The 20706-nt window shown below is 45.2% G+C and overlaps 1 protein-coding gene across 1 annotated transcript; it reads left to right on the forward strand.

Moving 5' to 3' along the window:
* Positions 1-344: 344 nt before the first annotated feature.
* GRPEL2 (GrpE like 2, mitochondrial) lies at positions 345-16943 on the forward strand. Its single transcript, XM_067566521.1, has 4 exons — positions 345-432; positions 8750-8906; positions 11295-11376; positions 12219-16943. The coding sequence occupies exons 1-4, from the start codon at positions 356-358 to the stop codon at positions 12572-12574; spliced, it is 672 nt and encodes a 223-aa protein (XP_067422622.1). The 5' UTR covers positions 345-355; the 3' UTR covers positions 12575-16943.
* The last annotated feature ends 3763 nt before the right edge of the window (positions 16944-20706 follow it).

Here is a 20706-nt window from a genome sequence, read left to right on the forward strand (position 1 = left end):
CCGCTACCAGCAGCAGCGTGGAACATTGCAGAGACCGGGGAGGGGCGGCCCTAGGACCCGGAGACAGTTATCCGCCTGCCAGCACCACTCTCGAATCTCCGGCCGCTAGAGGCCGCGCGGCGCCTGCCGCGACTGGGAGCTCCGCCCTGTGCGCAGTGGCTGATGGGTGTTGTAGTCCCCGCCGCCAGAGGCAGCCCGCGGGGGGGGAACAGTCCCGTGCCCGGTGATGTGAGGGCTGATGGGAGTTGCCGAGTCCCTGACGCCGCGCGGTGGCCGACGGGGCTTGTAGTCCTGCCGGTGGCGAGGAGCGGGCGCGCGCTCAGTCAGACGCCAGCGGAGCGAAGGAGGCGGGAGCATGGCTGGCAGGTCCCTGCAGGCGGCCCGGCGTCACCTCAGCCCGCTACTCTCGCTCCGCGCCCGGCGGCCCAGCAGGTAGGGCGGAGAGGGGCAGTGACGGGGGGAGCCGGCCCCTCTCACACAGGGTCCCTGACCGCCCCCGTGTTACCTGCCACGGTCGCTACCCCGCCCCCCTCCCCGTGCCTGTTCTCGCTTCCCAGCCGGCCCTCACCGCGGTGCCCGGCCTACCTGCTCCGTGCCGCGAGCGAGGCGGGTGCGCGGGGCTCGAGCTCTGATCCGCCGCGGTGAGGGAAGCGCGCGAGCGGCTGCGTTCCCGGTTGAGTTGTGCCACCTGCCGCCCTGCCCTGCCCTGCCCTGCCCGTGTAGACAGGCCGTGGAGTCGGCCCGGCTCTTGGAGGGCGGAGAGGGGGGGTTCGGCCCGTGCAGACGGGGCCGAGGGCGGGGGTCTGTCTGCCCCTTGCCGGCTGCGCTGCGGGAGGGCGAAGGCCCAGAGCGCAGCAACCAGGCGAGAAGCTTTAAACGTGGCCCCCCGCTCCGTCGGGCGCCCACGTTGAGGGGCCGCGGGCCCGGTTTTTGGACGTCCCCGTGGCCTCACCTGGGGCTGTGCGCCTCGCGCCCTTGGGGGAGCAGGGCGAGGAGTCCTCTAGCCGCTCCCCGAGCCAGGCTCCGCTGCTGAGCGTTGGCCTGAAGGAAATGCCTGCAAAGGGAAGAGAACCGGGGGGATCTGCAGCCGAGCCGGCCATCCCTGGCTTGCCTTGCACTTGTGTTTTCAGTTTGGCTTTGAATCAGATGCAAATGTAGGGACTTTATTTCATTTAATCTCTAGCACTGAAAGGAAGAAAAATTGCGGTGTGCTCATGCTGGGGGGAGGAGGAGAAGGTAACTGGGAGTAAGGAGGAACTGGAGTTAGTCACTTCTGTGGGGCAAGGGCTAGCAATTCATTCAGTGTATTTCAGGAAAGGTCCCTGAATATCCTAGAAATTGTTGGAGGTGTGTCCACTGCAGTCATTTTTAAGGCTTTCAGTGAGAAGGTGGGTGGTCCCTGCTGCTTTGTGAGGCCAAAAATAAGTGGAGCTGAAACTCCTTCATGTCTGGGGCACCAAGAGGCTGCAATAATACAAATTAATAATAATAATATTGTGGTGTAGGAGTGGTGAAGGTGATGCGTGCTGACTAAGCTCTAGATATGGAAATGTCACTGTATGTACTATTGAAAGCAAATCCTTGTCTGATATCAAGAAACCACAGTCCTTGGCTGCACTAGGAAAATGACTCAACAATTCCCATACCATTGTTTCTGCTGTATTGATGGGAGGCCAAATATGGACAGGCTCCCCTGTTGTAAAAACTCTTCCAACTACATGAGCTTACAGAAGGTTTAACTAAAATGGTTTTAAAAGTGGGTCTGGCCACAGGAGACATGCCTACACCAAGGGCTCCCACTGGTGCAATGAACCTTTGGAAAACTTTGGTGAAACATCTTGTTTGTAGGCATAACTATCTTAATGGAATCTGTTTGTCTTTTAATGGATTTTCAAATGACTAATCAGAAATAAGAGACAAGGTGGATGAGATAATATCTTTTATTGGACCAAATTCTGTTGGTGAAAGAGAAATCTTTCACATTTACGCAGGGTTCTTCAGATGAATGCCAAGTGCTCCTCTTTCTTTTTCACCAAAAGAAGCTGGTCCAATAAAAGAAATATTACCTTACCTACCTTGTGTGTCTAATATCCTGTCATCAACATGGCTACAACAATACTGCAAACAATAATCAGAAATAATTCAGGCAGAAAGTGAAAGCAAGATGCATTTTGAAGAAGCAGGTTCTTTCTGAGAACAGTTGAGCTTGCCTCTAAAAGGAAGTGATCATATGGTAAATGCAGTGGGCCAAGTTCTGCCCTCAACTCCCTCTGACTTTATATGCAACATCTCAGTGTTAGAAAAGCAGACAAGTGGTGGGATGTATACAGTTCTGTGCCTCTATAAAAACACTTGCAAAAGGCTTTACAATTTGTTAATTAGTGTAGTATTGCTGCTTTGTGAATTACATACATGGCCTAATTTATCCCAGAAGTATCTCTTGGGCTTAGTTGCTAGCAAGGTTTGAATGCAGTTGTGCTGTGTATCTGATTGGGACAGTTGATGTGAGTTTTGGGTGGTCAGGGAAGGAGGCTTCATCTGGATGTGAATAAGTGTCCATTCTACATGAGTTCCACTTCAGACCTTGTGGAAAAGGACTACTAAAGTCTACTAATTCCTTGGTTGAAATGCAGGCAGCAGAGAAAAGACAAAGGGCTCACAGGTTTATTCTAGATTAGTCAATGTAAAGGGAAATTGGAAGAAAATGTAAGCACAACAAAATGGAGACTTCCCATATGTGCTTTGGTAACTGCTGGGTTTGGGGTTATAGTAAAAGCATGTTATGTCCAGAAATCCTCACCTTCATGCACTTTTGTGTACTGGGTAATTATCCTTGTAAATATGCTGTCATCTTGAAATAGGTGTGGCCTCTTATTTGTAGGTGGTGTCAGTGGGATAGTTCATGACAGACAGGTGAGGTAAGCCCCATCACCAGTGTGAAACCTGTCCATGGATGCAAAAATGTTAATTGTATCCAACAGCTACATGCTATGTTATGCTAATAGAATGATTAAGTGGATGATCACATTGCAGAAAGTGACATTCAAATTTGATTGAGTCTTTGAGATGTGAGCCTGAAGTGTTAACTGATTATCCTGAGAGTGGCAGGGGTTTGCATCCTTTCATCCAAAGAGGACATGGAGAGAAGCTTGAATTGATAGAAGAGAAAATCTGAAACAGTTGGGTGTTCAGAAAGTGAATCAGGGAACTTCAGGGTGTTTTATGACATCTTGTATGGCAGAAGGCGACACGGTGCTATGTTTCTGATCATAGACTTAGCCTTCTCATCATTTAAAGTCTGATGTTTAAAGATAACTGGCTTAAACTATATAGATAAATTCAGGTGTTTTCCCCTAAATCCTTCCTCTCTCTCACTGATCTGCCCTTCTCTGTCACTGGTTTGAGTATTTCATCTCCAGCTCAGCCCAGTGTAACCTGCTCACTCCTTCATTGATTTCCCCAGTGCTGTCACGGTCTCGTCAGAATTTCCCAACTTCCTCCCATATAATTATTATCTATTCCTAATTGTTTGCAGTATTGTTGTAACCATGTGGTCCCAGGATATGAGAGAGACAGTGTCGGTGAGGTAATATCTTTTATTGGACCAACTTCTGTTGGTGAAAGAGACAAGTTTTTGAGCTACTTGGAGATCATCTTCAAAGAAGTTGGCCCAATAAAAGATATTACCTCACCCACTTTGTCTCTCTATTCCTAGGAAAGCTGGGATTAACACTGTATCTGGAAGGTGGACTCTGTATTGCAGTAGCTGCAGATAGACACTTGTTTGTTTTTCTTAGAATTGTATGTGCCTCATATCTCTTAAGAAGAAGCAAACTGCAGTTTTTTCCTATGTGTCCCAGTCAATATGACAGTTCTGAGCAAACGCCTCTTAAACCTGGTTCTTGTTCCTTGTCTGCAGCATGAGGCAAGCTAATCCAAACAGCATGTGGGAGTTAGGATTTTCTGTAGGATGAGGGTGTGTTTTGGGACTTGGATTTGGTTTTACTAGCTGGGAAAGGGAGTCCATGCAGGCTGCTCTCTGCTTCACGTAGGCAGGTCTCTCTGGCTGAAGCACTAGCTCGTTTATTATTCTCTCGCTCTTGCGTGCGTGTGTGTGTAAACATGCCCCACAAATCACATGCAAACAGCTCACTAAACTTCCGTTCCTTGGAAGTGAATGAGAAGCAACACATTGAGATATCCATATAGGGTTTTTAAAGCAAAACTAGTCTTGATCTGTGGATTATAAAACTGAAGGTATTTGGGCTGACAGTTGCATTTCAAGGCTCTTTTAGATGAGCGATTCATCTATAGTATGTTTAACTTCAGTGACGGAAGTTATGTAAATGAAATGTGGAGAGTTTCGTTAGTCAAAAGTCATAATTAAAATTCATTTACTTTAGCACACACATACCATTTCCTTTTTATAAATCTTTAAATTTTCCAAACTTTCAGTGATCTGTTTTGAAGTCTGGGCTAACAGTTTTCCCCCACAGTTCATGTCTCCTTATAGTTGTAGATAACCATATTAATAGGTCAGCAAATGCAATCTTATTTTTAAAGAACAACTTGTAATTAACAGCTTGCCATTTGCAGCTTTTAATTCTAAAATTACACACTCTAATTATTTCTAAGTCTTCCCCTTTCCATGTCTTGTGATAGTGAGCAGCATTTTTGTGGTTTGACTGGCTAGCAATCACATCCTATCTTTTTCTCTCTTTCTTAGTGGGATAGTCTCCACTGAGACACAGTCTCATTCACAGATTCCATTGCCGGAAGAGACCATTTTGATCATCTAGTCCAGGGGTATTAAACATCTGGCCCGGGGGCCGATACGGCCCACCAACCTTTTGGATCCAGCCCCTGGTGGCAGTACACGCTACCGTGACATCTCGCGGTGTTGTGCTCTCTGGCGGCGGTGCGTGCTGTGTTGCGCGCTGCCGCCGGAGGGTATGACGCCGTGAGAACTGGGGGCAGCGCGTGGAGCGCTGTGTGCACGAGACACAGCGCTCCATAAGGTGGGAGAGGGACAGTATGGTCTTGGAGCATCGCGCAGTATTATAATTCTTAATCATTGATCGATTCTTTTAATCGTAAAATAATAGTAGTTGCAGAAGTGAATTTACTGCAGTTTTTATATCGCTGATATCTAGCAAATAAAATATCCGACATAAAAATGGTTGTGCCTAGTATTTCAATTTATGGTATGTATGGCCCACTTGAAGTACATTTAATTCAAATCTGGCTCGCCATAGCAAATTAGTTTGACACCCCGGTCTAGTCTGACTTCCTGTATAACCCAGGTGATAGAACTTCCCCCAAAATAATTCCTAGAACATATCTTTGAGAAGAAACATCCCATTTTGATTTAAAAATTGCCAGTGATGGAGAATCTGCCACAACCCTTGGTAAATTATTCCAATGGTAAATTACTACCCTCGTTAAAAATTTATGCCTTTTTTCCATTCTGAATTTGTCTGGCTTCAACTTCCAGCCATTGGATCATATTATACCTTTCTCTGCTACATTGAAGAGCTCATTATAAAATATTTGTTCCTCATATAGGTACTTATAAACTGTAATCAAGTCCCCAGTTCACCTTTTTGTTAAACAAAATAGATTCAAGGAGCTCAGTCACAATATGGCATGTTTTCTAATCCTTTAATCATTCTTGTGGCTCTTCTCTGAAACCTCCACAATATATCTACATTCTCGAAATGTGGACACCAGAACTGGACACAGTATTCCGGCAGTGGGTGTACCTGTGCCAAATACAGCGATAAAATAACTTCTACTCCTGCTTGAGGTTCCCCTCCTTCTGTCTCTCCCTGCCTTTACAGCTCAGGTTACTGAGTTTGCAGCTTAGGATGCTTATCTGAGAAAACCATCTGACTGAGTTGTACTTTCTGATTCCAGTAATCTGCATTGAAACCAAAGCAGTCCTGCCCAGGACCCTAGGAGCTTGTCAACCTGCAGCTGAATTACAGGGGTGGCTGTAATTGCTGGCATAACTTGTGGTGACAAAACTCTGTAGTGTAAACAAGGCCTTAGTGTGCAGCAAGCTAGTGTGCTGTAGATTCACACACTCTGGCTTGCTGCACACTAAAAGGGGCAGTTTGTCATGCAGATGATGCACTAAGCACCTAATTAGCAGATATTTATATGCACATGTAGTTTGGAATGGATAAGGAAGTTTCTGGATATCTGTTGTTGGTCTTGTGGAACATCTGACAACTCCTTTCAAAGACAAAAGAAAGGAGGAGGTGTCCTGCTGAGTGGAGAATAGTAACACCTTAGGCTTGATGGTCATAACTTGATGTAAAGCTTTTGGTTACCTTCTCAACAAGTTTTTTTTAAGGGGATATTGAAAATCTTGGTTTGGGAGAGAGCTCAACAGGTACTCCCAAGAATTTTTTGTTCACCAGTTGCCAGTGTGCTTTCGGAATGGAGCCTTCTTGAAGGGATACTTTCCCAAACTATGAATGTAAACCTGATTTGGTGTGAAGTTTGAGAGGATGATAGGCAGGCTTGGGTTGAGCAGAGGACTTGGAGCCCTTGAATTTCTGAGTGTCAGTCCTGGTTTTGACATGAATTATTTCTGTGACCTTCCAAAAGATTTTGCTTCTGTGCCTCAGTGTCCCATCTCTAGGGATGTTAAATAGTGACTGATGCGTCAGGGTGGCATTATGGTTATTGTTAGCCAAGGGGTTTGAAGTTCGATGTAGGTGCTAAATGTTTTAATTATTTTGCAGACTGCAACCTGCTCCTGTTTTTCAACTATTGATTAACACTTCTCACATCCTGATTGATATCTTTCTACTTTCTTAACTAGTTTTTGGGAGGGTCACCTGTGAACCTAGGCAGTTCTTAGTGTTTATACAGTTAAGTCTAACTTCTTGACTCTGGTTGTTTTGTAATTTCAGCTGCCAATGTAGGAACCAGCTTGTTCTAGAATCAATCTCCTGGGTGACTGTCCAGGCCATTGCAGCATGAACCACTGTTGCTAAGTCTGCAGGCATTCTAAACATACACACTTTTCAGCTGATTAAGCAACCTGGAAGCAAGTGTTCTAAGCTCTGCCCTTGCTTTGTATTTGCATTCAGGACTCCTGCTGTGCTGAGGCAAGTTTAGCTTCTTCTCTCTCAGCTAATAGAGCTGTTACCTGTAGGCTGTGAAGGTCCTGGTAGAAGGCTTTGAAGCTATGTAAATGTGCAGAATGCATGCACAGCATGTTCAGTTACCTGGGAGGGGTGGCTCTTAACATAACTTTACGCAGTGGAACTGGAACTATCTAGAATTTATTGCTATGTAGAACAAGCTGCTCTGCCTTGTGGCAAAAGGAGTCAGGCTAATTGAGGAGTAAAGTGGACCAAGTGGCTAAGAGGAGAACCAAATTGGCCCTAGAAAGTACTGAGCAGCTTGAAGGACAGCCAGGACCACAAGTAAGAAGACAGTAGGCCAGTGGGTTGGCCCTTCTGTTAGAGCAGTGGTTCTTAACCTTTCCAAACTACTGTACCCCTGAAGTCTGAGTCCCACCCCCACGGGGCTGAGACATGTAACTTAGTTTCATGGCGCCCCTGTGGCTCCAGACAATTGCCTTTCTTGCCACCCCCAATACCAGATCTGCACTTGCGACCCCTCTAAACCCCCAGGTTAAGAAACACTGTGTTAGAGGGAGCAGAGCTGTTTTGGGACTCAAGAAAATGTGAATGCACTTCCTCCCTGGTTTGCTGAAGCCCACAGCTGTAGGGGATCAACTGACCTCTGTCCGTTCTGGTTGGCAGACGCACATCGTTATGACATTAGGCCTCACTATGTCTGGAAATCTCTGAATCTGCTGTAGGTTTGCATATCTAATGTGGACTCTGTTCAGAAATGTTAGCACTCTGAAGCCACCTTTGAAAGAGCCTTGAAAAGAAGGCAAGTAATAGATTTGCCTTGCTAAACAGTCTTTAGAATTTATCATCCCAGGCACAAACTCAGCTTGCCCACTGGTCCCAGGAGGCTAACAGTAAACATTGGTGGCTCTTCTTGCTTGCCAAAATATCTGACTCTTCCCCAAGTGAGTGAATTCAGCATGGCTGTGAAATGGGATGTAAAGCTCAAAATGATATGTGATGTGCTGTTAAATCCATAAGAGAAGGGGGGCTTTTCAAATAACCTTTGTCCGGCAAAACATCTCCTGTTATTTGTTCAAATCTGAACTGCCTGTGTTGGAGTTTCACACGCTGGGGAATTTCTGTGCCCACAGACAAAATCTCCACACTTGGTGTATGATCTTTTCAACAGAATGTGCATGTCTGTTCTCCTACCCCTCAGTTGGCTAGATTGCATTAAGGAGTATGCGTCCCCCCTTCCTGTCAAACATTTATTATACAGTCAGGGAAAGGATTCTGACCTAGATACACCAGTGCCACTAACATGCTAAGTTATATATTTGTAAGTTGTATTGTCCACCTGGGCTATATCTGCTTTTTTCCTACAGAGCAGATGCAACTTTCTGCATTTGAACCCTGTTATGTATCACAAGTAGCTTAGTGTCAGTGTAGTGCCAGTCACTGTCTTATCTAAACATCAAAGCATAGTATCTGCTTTTCATATCTGCTTATTGTAGATGAGTTAAGATCCCACCTAGGTGTCTTGAAAGAGAATGTGCTTTTAAGGCTGATGATGGGTACAAAGCAACATCCTCCGTTCTGAGCCCTGGGTCATGTTCCTCTTTCTTCTTTGCTCCGGGCTTGTATTTCAGAGAGTCCCTGTGTGTCTTCAGCACTGCAGCCCAGCAGAGGAGCACAGGAGATGAGTGTGGCCCAGAGGATCCCCACGATGAGCCAAGGCATCCCCTTTCTGAGCGAACCCTAGAGCTCAAAGCCAGCAAACTGGAAGAACAAGTCCATGATTTAACGGTGAGTCTACCATTAGCAGCATCTTGGTCATGGTATCCCCATGTCCTCAGGGTTCAGTCCCTTCAAAGTGGGAGGGCTCATTCATTTCACTATTAAATACCTGACTGAAACATAGTTGACTTTCATCCCAAAGCTTTTCACCAGCTCCATACTGTGCATACAACACCATGGAAAGACAGCCATCTCTGGGCTGCAGGATGGCAGCCAGCTACCACTTGCATAACATTAGGAGGCAATGCCCGGTTAGCAAAGTGCTTTATGTTCTCCTCCAAAACATCAGCTGTTGATTGCTGCTGGAAGTAGGACACCAGACTGGATGAACCAAGTATTCCGATCCTGATTAGCAACTCTTGTTTATTGGAGATTCCCTGTTCAAATCTTTGCATGTTGCACATTTAGACCTGCAGTAATTTTGCCTGTGTCTTCTGAGAAAACAAATGATGATGGTCCTGATGAGCATGCCCTTAAAGCATTCAAGGACCACCAGGTCTCGTAAGGGTTTATACAACTCAGATAAATATGCAAACTAATCCAGCTCAGGCAGGCTTGATGTGTGGAATATATTTTAGCTTTTTTTCTTAACTGAAGAGATTATTTTCTTTGCATTTGGAAATTTGCATCTGTTCTGAAATCATGCTCTCTAAACTCAAGGTACAAGGTGGTGTGGCCAGGTTACTCTTGCTTTAGGTAGCAGAGCAATGTTCCATTCCCTCTACCCTTGCCTTTATCCCTTTCAGTGCCTTTATCCCTTTCAGTTAATCACTCGTCATTTTCAGAACTCCCGATGAAATCACTCATCCCATCTCAGTGAACTTGTAGTCACCTCCTGGCTCACCCACTCCTTCTGCATTTCTAGACTTGACCCCCTCCCTGTCCTCTCCCTATGACTCTCCACAGTTGAAAGAGGTGGTTATTTCATTTGTGCTGCATCATCTTAACTGGAACTCCCTCCTACGTCCACCTCAAGGCAATGAGTTACTTCTGCTCTGTACAGCTTCCCTCATTGAACTAATTTCATTGGAATTAATGGACCCAAAGAGTCAGACGTTAACATGACCCTGTCATAAGCCAATGTTAAGGAGACCTCAGCCTGCTTGGCATCATGGCAAACACATGATTAAAAATCTTTTGTTAAAGATATAGAAAAGAAGGGAAAACAGTTAAAGCATTTGAAATGTAAAATATTATGTCAGGCTTTCATTTTAACATCTTGCCTTCTTCCCTTTCGCTGTAGAGTCTTTAGTAGGGAAAATACCATGTCTGACAGTCTCTTAGATGGCATTAGAGATGGTAATCACTGTCCTTTTTAGGGAAAAGAGAAAAAGTTAATTGAAATGGCCTGGAGCAGCTGCTGCTGCTGTCCAGTCCTGTTTTCTAGAAGCCAAAATAAGATATACACAAAGGAGAAAGAGGAGAATAGCAAAGGTAGAAAATGCAACTTCCATCTTTGGTATTGACTTTCACTTGCATCCTCACTTCTGGAGAGAGAGAGACATAGCGCACAGTCTTATTAGCCACTCTGAGATCTGGCAAACTTGTATCAGCATCAGGCTGCTTAGGGCATTGCTTTTATCTGCCTCTTTGGTTGACAGCAGTGTTGCAAAATACACAGGTTTGGTCAGCTAAGCCCAGACTGTTGTTAGAAGGAAGAAGGAGAGGAGTAGGACAGAGAAGAAATAAGGTGGGGAAGGAAAAGGACACATGGGGTGAAGCTGGGGGTCTGTGGCAGTCTCACATCCCAGGTGGTAGTTGGGATTTAATCAGAGTAGATGGAGGTGGTGATTTCATCTGGGTCCCTCATTCTGGCCTTGTCTGGTCAGGGCATCTCTCAAGATCAGGAAAATGAAGGTCCAATGGTGTTACGCTAGATTGTGGGATCCCAGGAGACATTGTAGGTGGCAGCAATGTTGGTAAAGCTCACTGCAGGTTGCTGGCAAACAGCTTCTGGTGCTTGATATTTTTCCTTCAAAAGTCTTTTAAGAATCCCAAAAGGGAGTGATGGGCAGAATAGCCCATCCCCTCATTAGTTTGTTCGGCAAGTAGGCTTAATTTCCAACACCCCAATTTTGATCCATTGATTTCTTGTCCTGAATTTCTCTTGTTTGAGGCATGATTGTAACACAGTCTTGAATTACATCAGTAGGCCTTTTTTGTTAGGATTAATTCAGCCTTTCAGTTTCTCTTTTGCACTTTTTTCCATCTTCAGCAACTTTTTGAGCACTGTGATTAGACTTGCTCCAAGCATGAGTTGGTAACTTGCATGGGAAGTATCCCTTTAAATAGACTGTTGGCGTAGGGGGATGCAAACTTCTACAGCAATACGGTGTGGCCCTGTGGTGGGTCACTCCCCTTGTCTAATGCCTCTGCCTGCTGTTGCTCTGTGTTCAGGAACGATACCGGAAAGCCATAGCGGATTCTGAAAACGTCCGGAGGAGAACACAGAAGTTTGTGGAAGATGCTAAGCTGTTTGGTAAGCAAAGTGCTGCTGGCATTGTGCAGGAGCTGTTTGCTGCAGCTTGACTTGCTTGGCCATCCACAGTTAGAAAACAGAGCAGAAAGTACAAATAAGCAGCTTCTCCCCATCCTTCTGCCCTTGCTCTTTTTAAAGCCTGTCACGTTGTTTGGCCTGAAGGGACTGATGGCTGGGCTGGCTAGCTGTTGTGTCTGCATATTCAGCCAAATCCTGTGGGCTAATTTTGGTGATAGCCCTGTGGGTTCATTGTTTTTGCAAAAAAAAAGTCTGTTTTTATAAAGATGATCTATACTAATAAACCATGCCACCTTGTGAATTTTGGTAATGTGTTTGTTACGTTCAGCTGCTTACTAAGCTGCTGTAAATCAGCATAGCTTCTTTGACATTATGGTTTACAGCAGCTGAGAATTGGCTTTGTGCAATGTCATCAAGCTGTGATCTCCTTTGTAGTACTGAGATCCTGTTCTTCCCTTCACCTTCATTATGAAGTTAATGGATGTAGTGCACTCTGGGATAGAGGCCATCACTTTCTCAATTAATGTATTCTTCTTCAAATATTTTTAGTAAACTTAGTGTTAGTGCAATGGGCTGGATTAATAATGGTCTCTGGGAGCCTGTATTGCACTCTTAAGCACTATCTGTACAATACTGAGGCCCCAGTCACACAGGAGATGCTGAATGCCCTCAGTTACCATTTAAGTGGGAGCTGAAGAAACTCCTCTCTCAGGTTCAGGCCCTTCCAATATGGTGTGGTAGTATGTCCAGGGCTGACTCTGTAGCCTTGCACTGTCTACCACTGAATTGCTTAACCTCCTGCCTATTTGTGTGTGTGACTGTAGGGATCCAGAGTTTTTGCAAGGACCTGGTGGAAGTAGCTGATATCGTGGAGAAGACTACTGAGAGTGCTGCAAGAGAAGCAGAGCCTAGTGACCCAAAACCAACCCTCAAGAAGATCTATGAAGGCCTCTCCGTCATAGAGGCCAAGTTGCAAAGTGTATTCACCAAGCATGGCCTTCAGAAGATGAACCCTGTTGGTGGCAAATATGATCCATACGACCATGAAATAGTCTGCCATGTGCCAGCAGAAGGAATGCAGCCTGGCACAGTGGCACTAGTGACTCAGGATGGCTATAAACTCCACGGCCGTACCATCAGACACGCGCATGTTGGTGTGGCAGTAGAGTCGCAGGAGTAGTGACATGGGTGCACCCATTGGGATCTGTGACCTTAATGAGCTGAGGACTCTGACACAGTGGCAATAGCAGCTGCATGTCTTTTTTTATTTATTAAGCTAGGTTTGTATTGTACATTGGCTTCTTTACAACGTGCAGTTATCTTGGCTTTAATTCCAAGAGTCTCAATTATTTAATGTTACTTTTTCTGAGTGCATGTGGAATAATGGACTGGGAATTCTGCTATTTGTCAGAAGCATGCGGCACTGTTAGCCCCCTTCTCTTGTTGGTTTCAGGTCTCTATTAAAACTTGCATTGGGAAGAGGGAGTTGGAGAGAGAGATTCTGAGAGCCAGGAATTTCTGCCTTCTGATCCCAGCTCTGACATACTGTTTCTGTGGCTTTGGGCAAATCACTTAGCCACTCTTCCTCAGTTTCCCTATATGTAAAATAGAGATATAATACTTACTAACCACCTCACAGGGGTGTTGTGAGAATTAATTAATATTTGAAATGCACTTTAGAGTGAAGAGCTCTAGCTAAGTGCTAAGTATTATAATGAGACTCTTTTGTGGTCTTTTTTTTCTCCCTGTTTCCCTTAGGCAGAGGGAGCTTAAGGGATCAGCCATTTTCAGCCAGACTTTTCTCATCTCTTCAGAAAACAATTCTGAATTAACAAAGCCTTAATCATATTGTATTTGAGTGTGGATGAGAATTATTTTTTTTAAAAATCGACTAAAACTTTATCAGATTAATGTTTGCTTTCCAGCTAAGACTTCAGACCTGTCTTCTCACTGAAGTGAACAGTGGGAGTGACACCTGGCAGGGAGAGCAGGAACTATTCTCAAAGTCTCAGCTATTAAGCAAAGATCTCAGCCTGTTCTCCAGACAAGAAGTATTTCTAAGAGAAAGAAAGTCTCTGTCCCTACATCATTTGTGCTGCAGCTTCCAAGCACCAGAAACGGTTCACTCTTTACTGGCCCTGAAAAGGGAAATATGATCTCTTGTTTTGTCAGGCCACCAGCTAATTGATACACAACTAACACTGGTGACTTTTCCAGCCCTATTTCAGAGCCTATTTCTGCCCAGCTGTGGATAGACATCAAATGTAGGCTTTATTTCACTTTTTAGATGGAAGGAGAGAAGTCTTAGCAAAAGCTCCAAGTGTCCTTGAGTCAGTTTCAGCAACAATTATGAGAATGTGAAAAGAAGCAGGGATCCAAGTGCCAGCCGAGAGTGGGAGCTGGCCTGAGGGGTTCTCCTAGCTCAAGGTAGTCTGGCTGGTGCAGTCTAGCTAGCTAAAGATTGCAGACATATGGATCTCTGTTGCTGAACTGTTTTTGTGTGATCCCTTCTGCTAAACTGAAAGGATGGGGTAGACTACTCATCTCCAGCATTACTGACTTACTAGAAGCTAATGTCTATCTCTGAGCTAAAGTGCAATCTAACCGTCATTTAATGAACAGCAAGAGAAATAATGGAAGAGAATATCCCAAGCTATCGTCTGCATTATAAAAGACAAGGAGGGTGACCAGTTGTACTTTCAGGTGGCTTCCTGATAAGGAAGGAGTTCTTGTCCTCTCACTTGCTGGGCTCTGCTTCCAAAGACTTTCTAGTGGGGACGCCAGGTCTAGTTCAGAGGAGTTATTCCTTTCCCATTTCTTTGCAGCTTTGAGATGTTGAACAGGGCAGGAGAGATACCCATAGTCCTGTTGTGATGGACCTCAAGATTACACCCTCCCTCAATTAGCAGCTACAAACTAAGACTTTCTACGAAGAGTACATAAACATAGAGCGCATTCAGCTGAGTGAGTTTCATTCAAAGACAGACATGTCTCTTATATGATTAGTGCAGAACTGCCTCTTAATGTCAACAGTACACATAGTTCCCTTGGGGGTGATTCCAAGCTCTGACTCTTAATTACAAAACACTTCTTAGAGTGTGTATGTGCCTCTGACCATTTAGGACGTTGAGGCAGATACTTGAGATCTCACCCCTGGCAATACTGTATTAGATCAGTTTTGGTAAACATCCACTTGTTTCTTTATCTATGTAACTTCTCCAATATTGGCATACCTTACTGGGCTGTTGTGGGGATTAATTTAAGATATAAAAAAGTGCTTTGAGTTCCTTTGACTAAAGGTGCTAGAGAGGCCTGGTTTCACTACTTTTATTCCTAGTTTTCCGCTTAACTTTGAGTCTCATAATGAAAGTGTAACTAAGCAAATCTCAATGGGCTAATCTCCCAAATTCCCTAGGAGGAGTTAGACATTTTAGGCTAACTTTGGTCCTATTGCCTTTCAAACACAACCACATCCTTCTTGGTGCGGAGGTTGTCTAAGACTGGGTTGAATTTCTTCTCTGGAGATTCAAGTCGCCTTGCTGTCTTCCATGTTTGTGTAAAGTTTGCACACTAAACACGGGGAGCCAGATTCCTCTTTGATCTAACACTTCTGCACTCCAGGGAGTTACACCATGAAGGAATTGGGCCCTTTGGCTTTTTCTTCCCAGTCACTTTATGATGGCCTGACCTGAACACAGAAGTATATAAGTGCCAGTCATTTCCACTTCAGTAAACCCATGAATGTGGGAATTTAATGTAGATGACTGGATAACAAATGTGTTCAGCTGAAGTCATGGGATAAGACAGGAAACAAAGGGTAGGAATAAATGGTCAGTTTTCACAGCTGAGGGGTAAATAGCAGGGTCCCCAAGGATCTGTACTGAGACTAGTGCTGTTCAACATACTCATAAATGATCTGGAAAAGGGTAAACAGTGAGATGGCAAAGTTTGCAAACAATACAAAATTACTCAAGATAATTAAGTCCAAAGCTGAATGCAAAGAGTTACTAAGAGATCTCACAAAACTGGGAGACTGAGCAACAAAATGGCAGATGAAATTCAATGATAAATGCGAAATAATGCACACTGGAAAACATAATCCCAGCTATATATACAAAATGATAGGGTCTAAATTAGCTGTTACCGCTCAGAGCTCTTGGACTCATCGTGAATACTTCTCTGAAAACATCTGCTCAATGTGCAGCAGCAGCAGTCAAAAGCTAACAATGTTAGGAACCATTAGAAAAAGGACAGATAAGACAGTATATCCATGGTATACCCACACTTTCAATACTGTGCAGTTGTGGTTGCCCCATTTCAAAAAAGATATATTAAAATTGGGAAAAGGGAGGAGAAGGGCAACAACGATGAAGGGGCATAGAACAGCTTCCATATGAGGAGAGATTAAAAAGAGTGGGACTGTTCAACTGGGAAAAGAGATGACTGAAGGGGGATATGATGAGGTTCATAAAATCATGAATGGTGTGGAAAAAGTGAACAGGGAAGTATTATTTTCCCCTTCATGTAACACAAAACAGATCACGCAATAAAATTTGTAGGCAGTAGGTTTCAAACAAATATAAGGAAGGACTTCACACAATGCCCAGTCAACCTGTGGAACTCATTGCCAGGGGATGTTGTGACGGCCAAAAGTATAAGTAGGTTCAAAAAAGAATTGGGTAAGTTCATGGTGGATAGGTCCATCAATGGCTATTAGCCAAGATGGTCAGGGAGGCACCCCCATGCTCTGGGTGTCCCTACACCTCTTGAGTGCTAGAAGCTGGGACTGGATGACGGGATGGATCACTCGATAAATTGCCATGTTCTAATCACTCCCTCTAAAGCATCTGGCATTGGCCACTGTCAGAGGACAAGATGGTGGGCTACATTAAGCATTGGTCTGACCCAGTATGGCCCTTCTTATCTGATGCTGGGTCAGTAGAAATGGCTCTCAGCTCTTCCATTGTGACAACCCTCCTTTGTTAGTATTCACCTTACTTCATGACCTCAATCGATCTTGTCAGTGGAGCATATTTGGATTGAATTGTTCCATGAGGCTCCCACTGGCACAATCATATAAGTTTGGCAGCCTGTCTGACTGTATGCAGCGCAAAAGGTGAATGTTGCTATGTGGACCTTACATTCTCAGTGCTTCATTAACAGATTCTGTTGAAACAGCTGTGATAAATTAATTGCTTTTAGAGCTCTGATTTTAAAATATTTAAGTTTTTATATTATATTTTAGTATTTTTTTATTTTAAAGCACAACATATTTTGATATCACTTTTGCTAAGTCAAGTGAACAAAGAATTGCTGATTTCCAAAAAGTTGCATCCTTTTAGTTGGTAAGAAACCTGTATGTATTCTGTATGGTTTTTTTCATATGTTTCTATGCTCTTAATTACACAAAAATTCTAACTGTATGAAAGGGAAATTCATATGGAAGTGTGGGAAGTGGTGACAATGAGATTTGAGTTAATGTTGGAATTTGCTGATTTCTTCTAGATGTTTGGATACTGTGTGCGCTAATAAAAATGGCTTTTTCAGGATTTTTTTTACTATTAAAATGTATAGTCCATTGTAAGTGCTGTTTAAATGGGGTAATACTGCAGGGTTAAAGAGTTGTAGCTGTTCTACTTCTTGCTATTTGGAATCAGTAGTATTCATCAGGGTTTTTTAGTGATCCTTTATCTGGACTCCCAGAAATATTGTGCATGTCTGAGCAGGCTCTTTCACACACAGGTATGCTGTATTGGTCTAAACCAGTAGTTCTCAACTTGGGGGTTGGGCCACCCTAAGGGGGGCATGAGATGGTTCATGGGGGGAGCACCATGGGTGGAGTTTGCCCCCCAAACTTTTGGTGATGGCGCCGTCTCCACCTGCTGTGTGAGGAGTGCCGAGCTGAGAGGGGCTGGGTGGTGGTGGGGACCCCAGCGCCTCACACCAGGCAGCCCTGGCCAGGTGTTTGGGATGGGGGACCCTTAGGAGGGGAGCAGAGGCGGGGAGAGGCTCTGCAGGCCCAGCACTGCTGGCAGAGCGAGGAACAGAGCTGATCCAGCCCCGCCCTTTGAACAGCTGCTCCTGTCTCCAGTTGGAGCTGCTGCTCTGCAGGCTCCCGAAGGCGGTGGCTGCGTCTGCGCTGCTGCCCGAGGATAATCCTGGTGACGAGGTGCGATTCCCCACCACCGCCATTTTCTCTGGTGGGTCACATTGGCTCTGGAGCTGTGTGGGAGCTGCTGCTGCTACCCCTTGCTGCTCCAAATTAAGCAGTCATACTCCACCTATGATATGTACGTCCTGTTTTTTTCTGAAAGTGGAGGGAGTTTGGGGGAAGGGGGCCACAATTGTTACACAAAAGTCCATTTAAAAAGTTTGAGAACCGCTGGTCTAAACCATCTGGTGATGTGATGGCATCATTTGCTGTCCCATGCTTTCTAGACTGCTTTCCCTTTCCATAAATATAGACCCCAGTCTAAACCTGTTTGCATGGAGGAATGCCTTGCACTAGCATCAGATCATGTTGCAGTATCTCCTGTTACTTCACTTTGCAGATCACTGCCTTTATGGGACATGTTTAGTGCTCTGACAGGTCTTCGCTGTACAGACGTGGTCTCTCATTGCTTCGATCTGTTGCATTTTGCCCTTTTGCAATATACTCTAGCAGGTTTACTCCTGACTGGCAATTCATTTCAAATGGCTTTATTGTACAGTGTTACCCTCTTCAACTGGAACTCATGGTTATCCTAAGGTAGGTTATGGTCTCTGGGATTTACTGAGACGGTCAGGCTTCCTGTCCCCCTTAAACTAAATGCCTGTTTATTACTGCCTTGGTTCTCCCTGCTCTCTGAGACCTTCATACAATACAAGGTCTGCCCTCTATTCCAAGTTTTGTCTGAGTGGAGGGAGCTGATACTTTTTTTTTTTTTCCTCCTCCCCTTTCAGCGGGCCCCACTCTCCTAATTTTGCCTGCAACTTTGATTATCCTTGTACAGCACCTATGCGCTTCTTACCTAACGGGGCCTCTGCAGTTTATTTCCAAGAGGCCAATGCAGGGTGAAGTTCCAGTTCTCATGTGAAAGGCAGCTGCTGCTCAAAGGGGCCTACCTACCAAATAGCAGTGATAAAGCCTGCCCTTCATGTTGGCAGAGGCCAATTTCCTTGTGGGTGCCACTGAAAAGCTGCACATTTTCAACTGCACAAGCGCAGGGAATTCTGTGCACTGCTGTTGTCCCGTATTATGGGGTTAGCAGCGGGGGTTAGGTCTAGAGTGGCCCAATGTAAGGACAAAACCAGCCCAGCAAGTGCTGTATGCTGTCCTGTAATGCATGCTAATGGCTCGTCTAGTCTTCCGTCAAACAGTCAGAAACAACCTAACTTAGAATCACCCCACCTATATATCCGTGTAGCCGGGTCAGTTGGAGATCTTGTAAATATAAGGCAATGTCTGTACACTACTGACACCCAGTTGTAGAATGTCTGCAGCTGAGGCCAGGCCAGCCTTTGCAGGCATAGTTGAAAGAACATAAGAATGCTGCTGTTTCTCCAAATCAAACACCTATCAGCCTTATCTTTAGCACAACTACTGTTTAGTAATACTGCCTTCCTGTCACTTGCATATGTAGCCCTGGTGAGAGTGCGGCAATTAAATAGTGGTCGAGAGAGCTCTGAAGCAGCCTGCAGAGGTATCTGCTCTTTAGATAATGGTGCTTCTCTGTTTTGCTTGGCTCTAAGTGGTTCCTAGGGTATCGGTTCCTGGCTTGATACGGTTGCCTTTCCAGTGTGACTGAGCAGAGGTAATTCTCAGGCCTGTTTCCTCCAACCAAAACCCTTTGCTTGTAGCTGTTGTCCTTCCAGAGACCAACCATCTTGGTGTAGAGCAACCACCCAGACCATAGATTGTGTGGCTGAGAGAGGTTGTAAGCAGAGCTTATATCCTGCTGCTTAGTCCAAAGTGCTATCCCTGGGTGGCCTAGCCATGTGTGGGCCAGTCCAGTGCTCTGTAGGCACTGTAATGATGATATAAACAGGGGGCTGCAAAGTCCTGGTCGTTTGTTGCACTGACTCTTACCCAGTGTGCTCCAGGGAGAAATTCTAACCCCTTAGTGGAGACCCCACCCCAACCCCTGGGCTATGGCACAGAAAGTGGATCATTGACTTGCGTAGGGTGGAGTGTGCAATTGAAACTTACTCAACAATGCTGCTAATGCATGAGTCACTCTAGAATCCAGTTTGCTCTTATCTCACAGGGGTCTGGGCTCTGCAGGGTTACGGGTGTGCCAAACTAGTGCAAACAGGATGTTGCTATTAGCCTGGTGGAAGCAGCGAAAGGCCTTATTTAATTGGGAGCAGGGTCCCACTATGGCAGGCTCTGTACAGACCCACAGCGAGCCACAGTCCTTGCCCAGTGAGCTTACAGTCTAATTTAAAATGACCCTCGTGAATGTATCAAACCGTAGAGAAGTGGGGAGGGAGGACATGAATGAGAATACAGGCAGGGGGTTACAAAGGGTTAATGATAGCTGCATTGCCTGGCTGACTTACAAGCATAGCTGTAGAGGTGGATTTTGTGGGGGAGATTAAGGTAGCAGCCATAAGAAAGACCATTCCAGGTGTAAGAGGCCATGCAGATGAGGGCACGGAGATGTTTGTGTAAGAAGCTGATGTACAGGTGTTCAAGAATGGTGCACTCACTTTTAAGCAGTTCAGTCAGGTTGGCAGCCAGTCCCAGCCCACCACGTTGTTTTTATGTGATGGCTGATTGACGGCCTGTGTAATAGGAGTTTGGGGTGATGTCTGAGTGACGCAGCAGAGTCTGTTTAATAGCCAGTGGACATGAGTCCAGTTCACACACTACGATGGGGACTGATTGATAATCTTGTTGGCCGCCTCAGCAAAGAAGCACAGGTCAATGGGCCATGGAGACACAACTCCCCTTTCAGCCCTGGAGTCGATCCTGTGCTGGGAATAAGGCAGGGGCAATGTGATGGAAACTGCCTCTGTCCGAGTTGAACTTGTTCTGTGTCTCCAGGGCTGTCAAGCTGGCATCTTCACCAGTGCTGAATTCACCCAATGACTTTTTGAAGATAAAAATAAGTATTGTATATGCCATAGGAGACTTTGGGGGGAAAATACCCAGGGCCCTACCACATATACTGCCTTGATTCTCCTCAACCAGATCTCTGTAGCAGTGGGATGGGAGAGGAGGATTTGGGCCAGTGCATTCTGTACTGCAGGCAACTTCCTTTTCCTACCCCCTCAATATTTCAAATCCCCCAGTAAACATCAGTGACTTTCTTCTCCAGCAGCTATGCC

The sequence above is a fragment of the Emydura macquarii genome, unplaced genomic scaffold, assembly GCF_026122565.2.
Source record: "Emydura macquarii macquarii isolate MOO-44397 ecotype Brisbane River unplaced genomic scaffold, CSIRO-AGI_Emac_v2 contig_2768, whole genome shotgun sequence".
NCBI lineage: Eukaryota > Metazoa > Chordata > Testudines > Chelidae > Emydura > Emydura macquarii.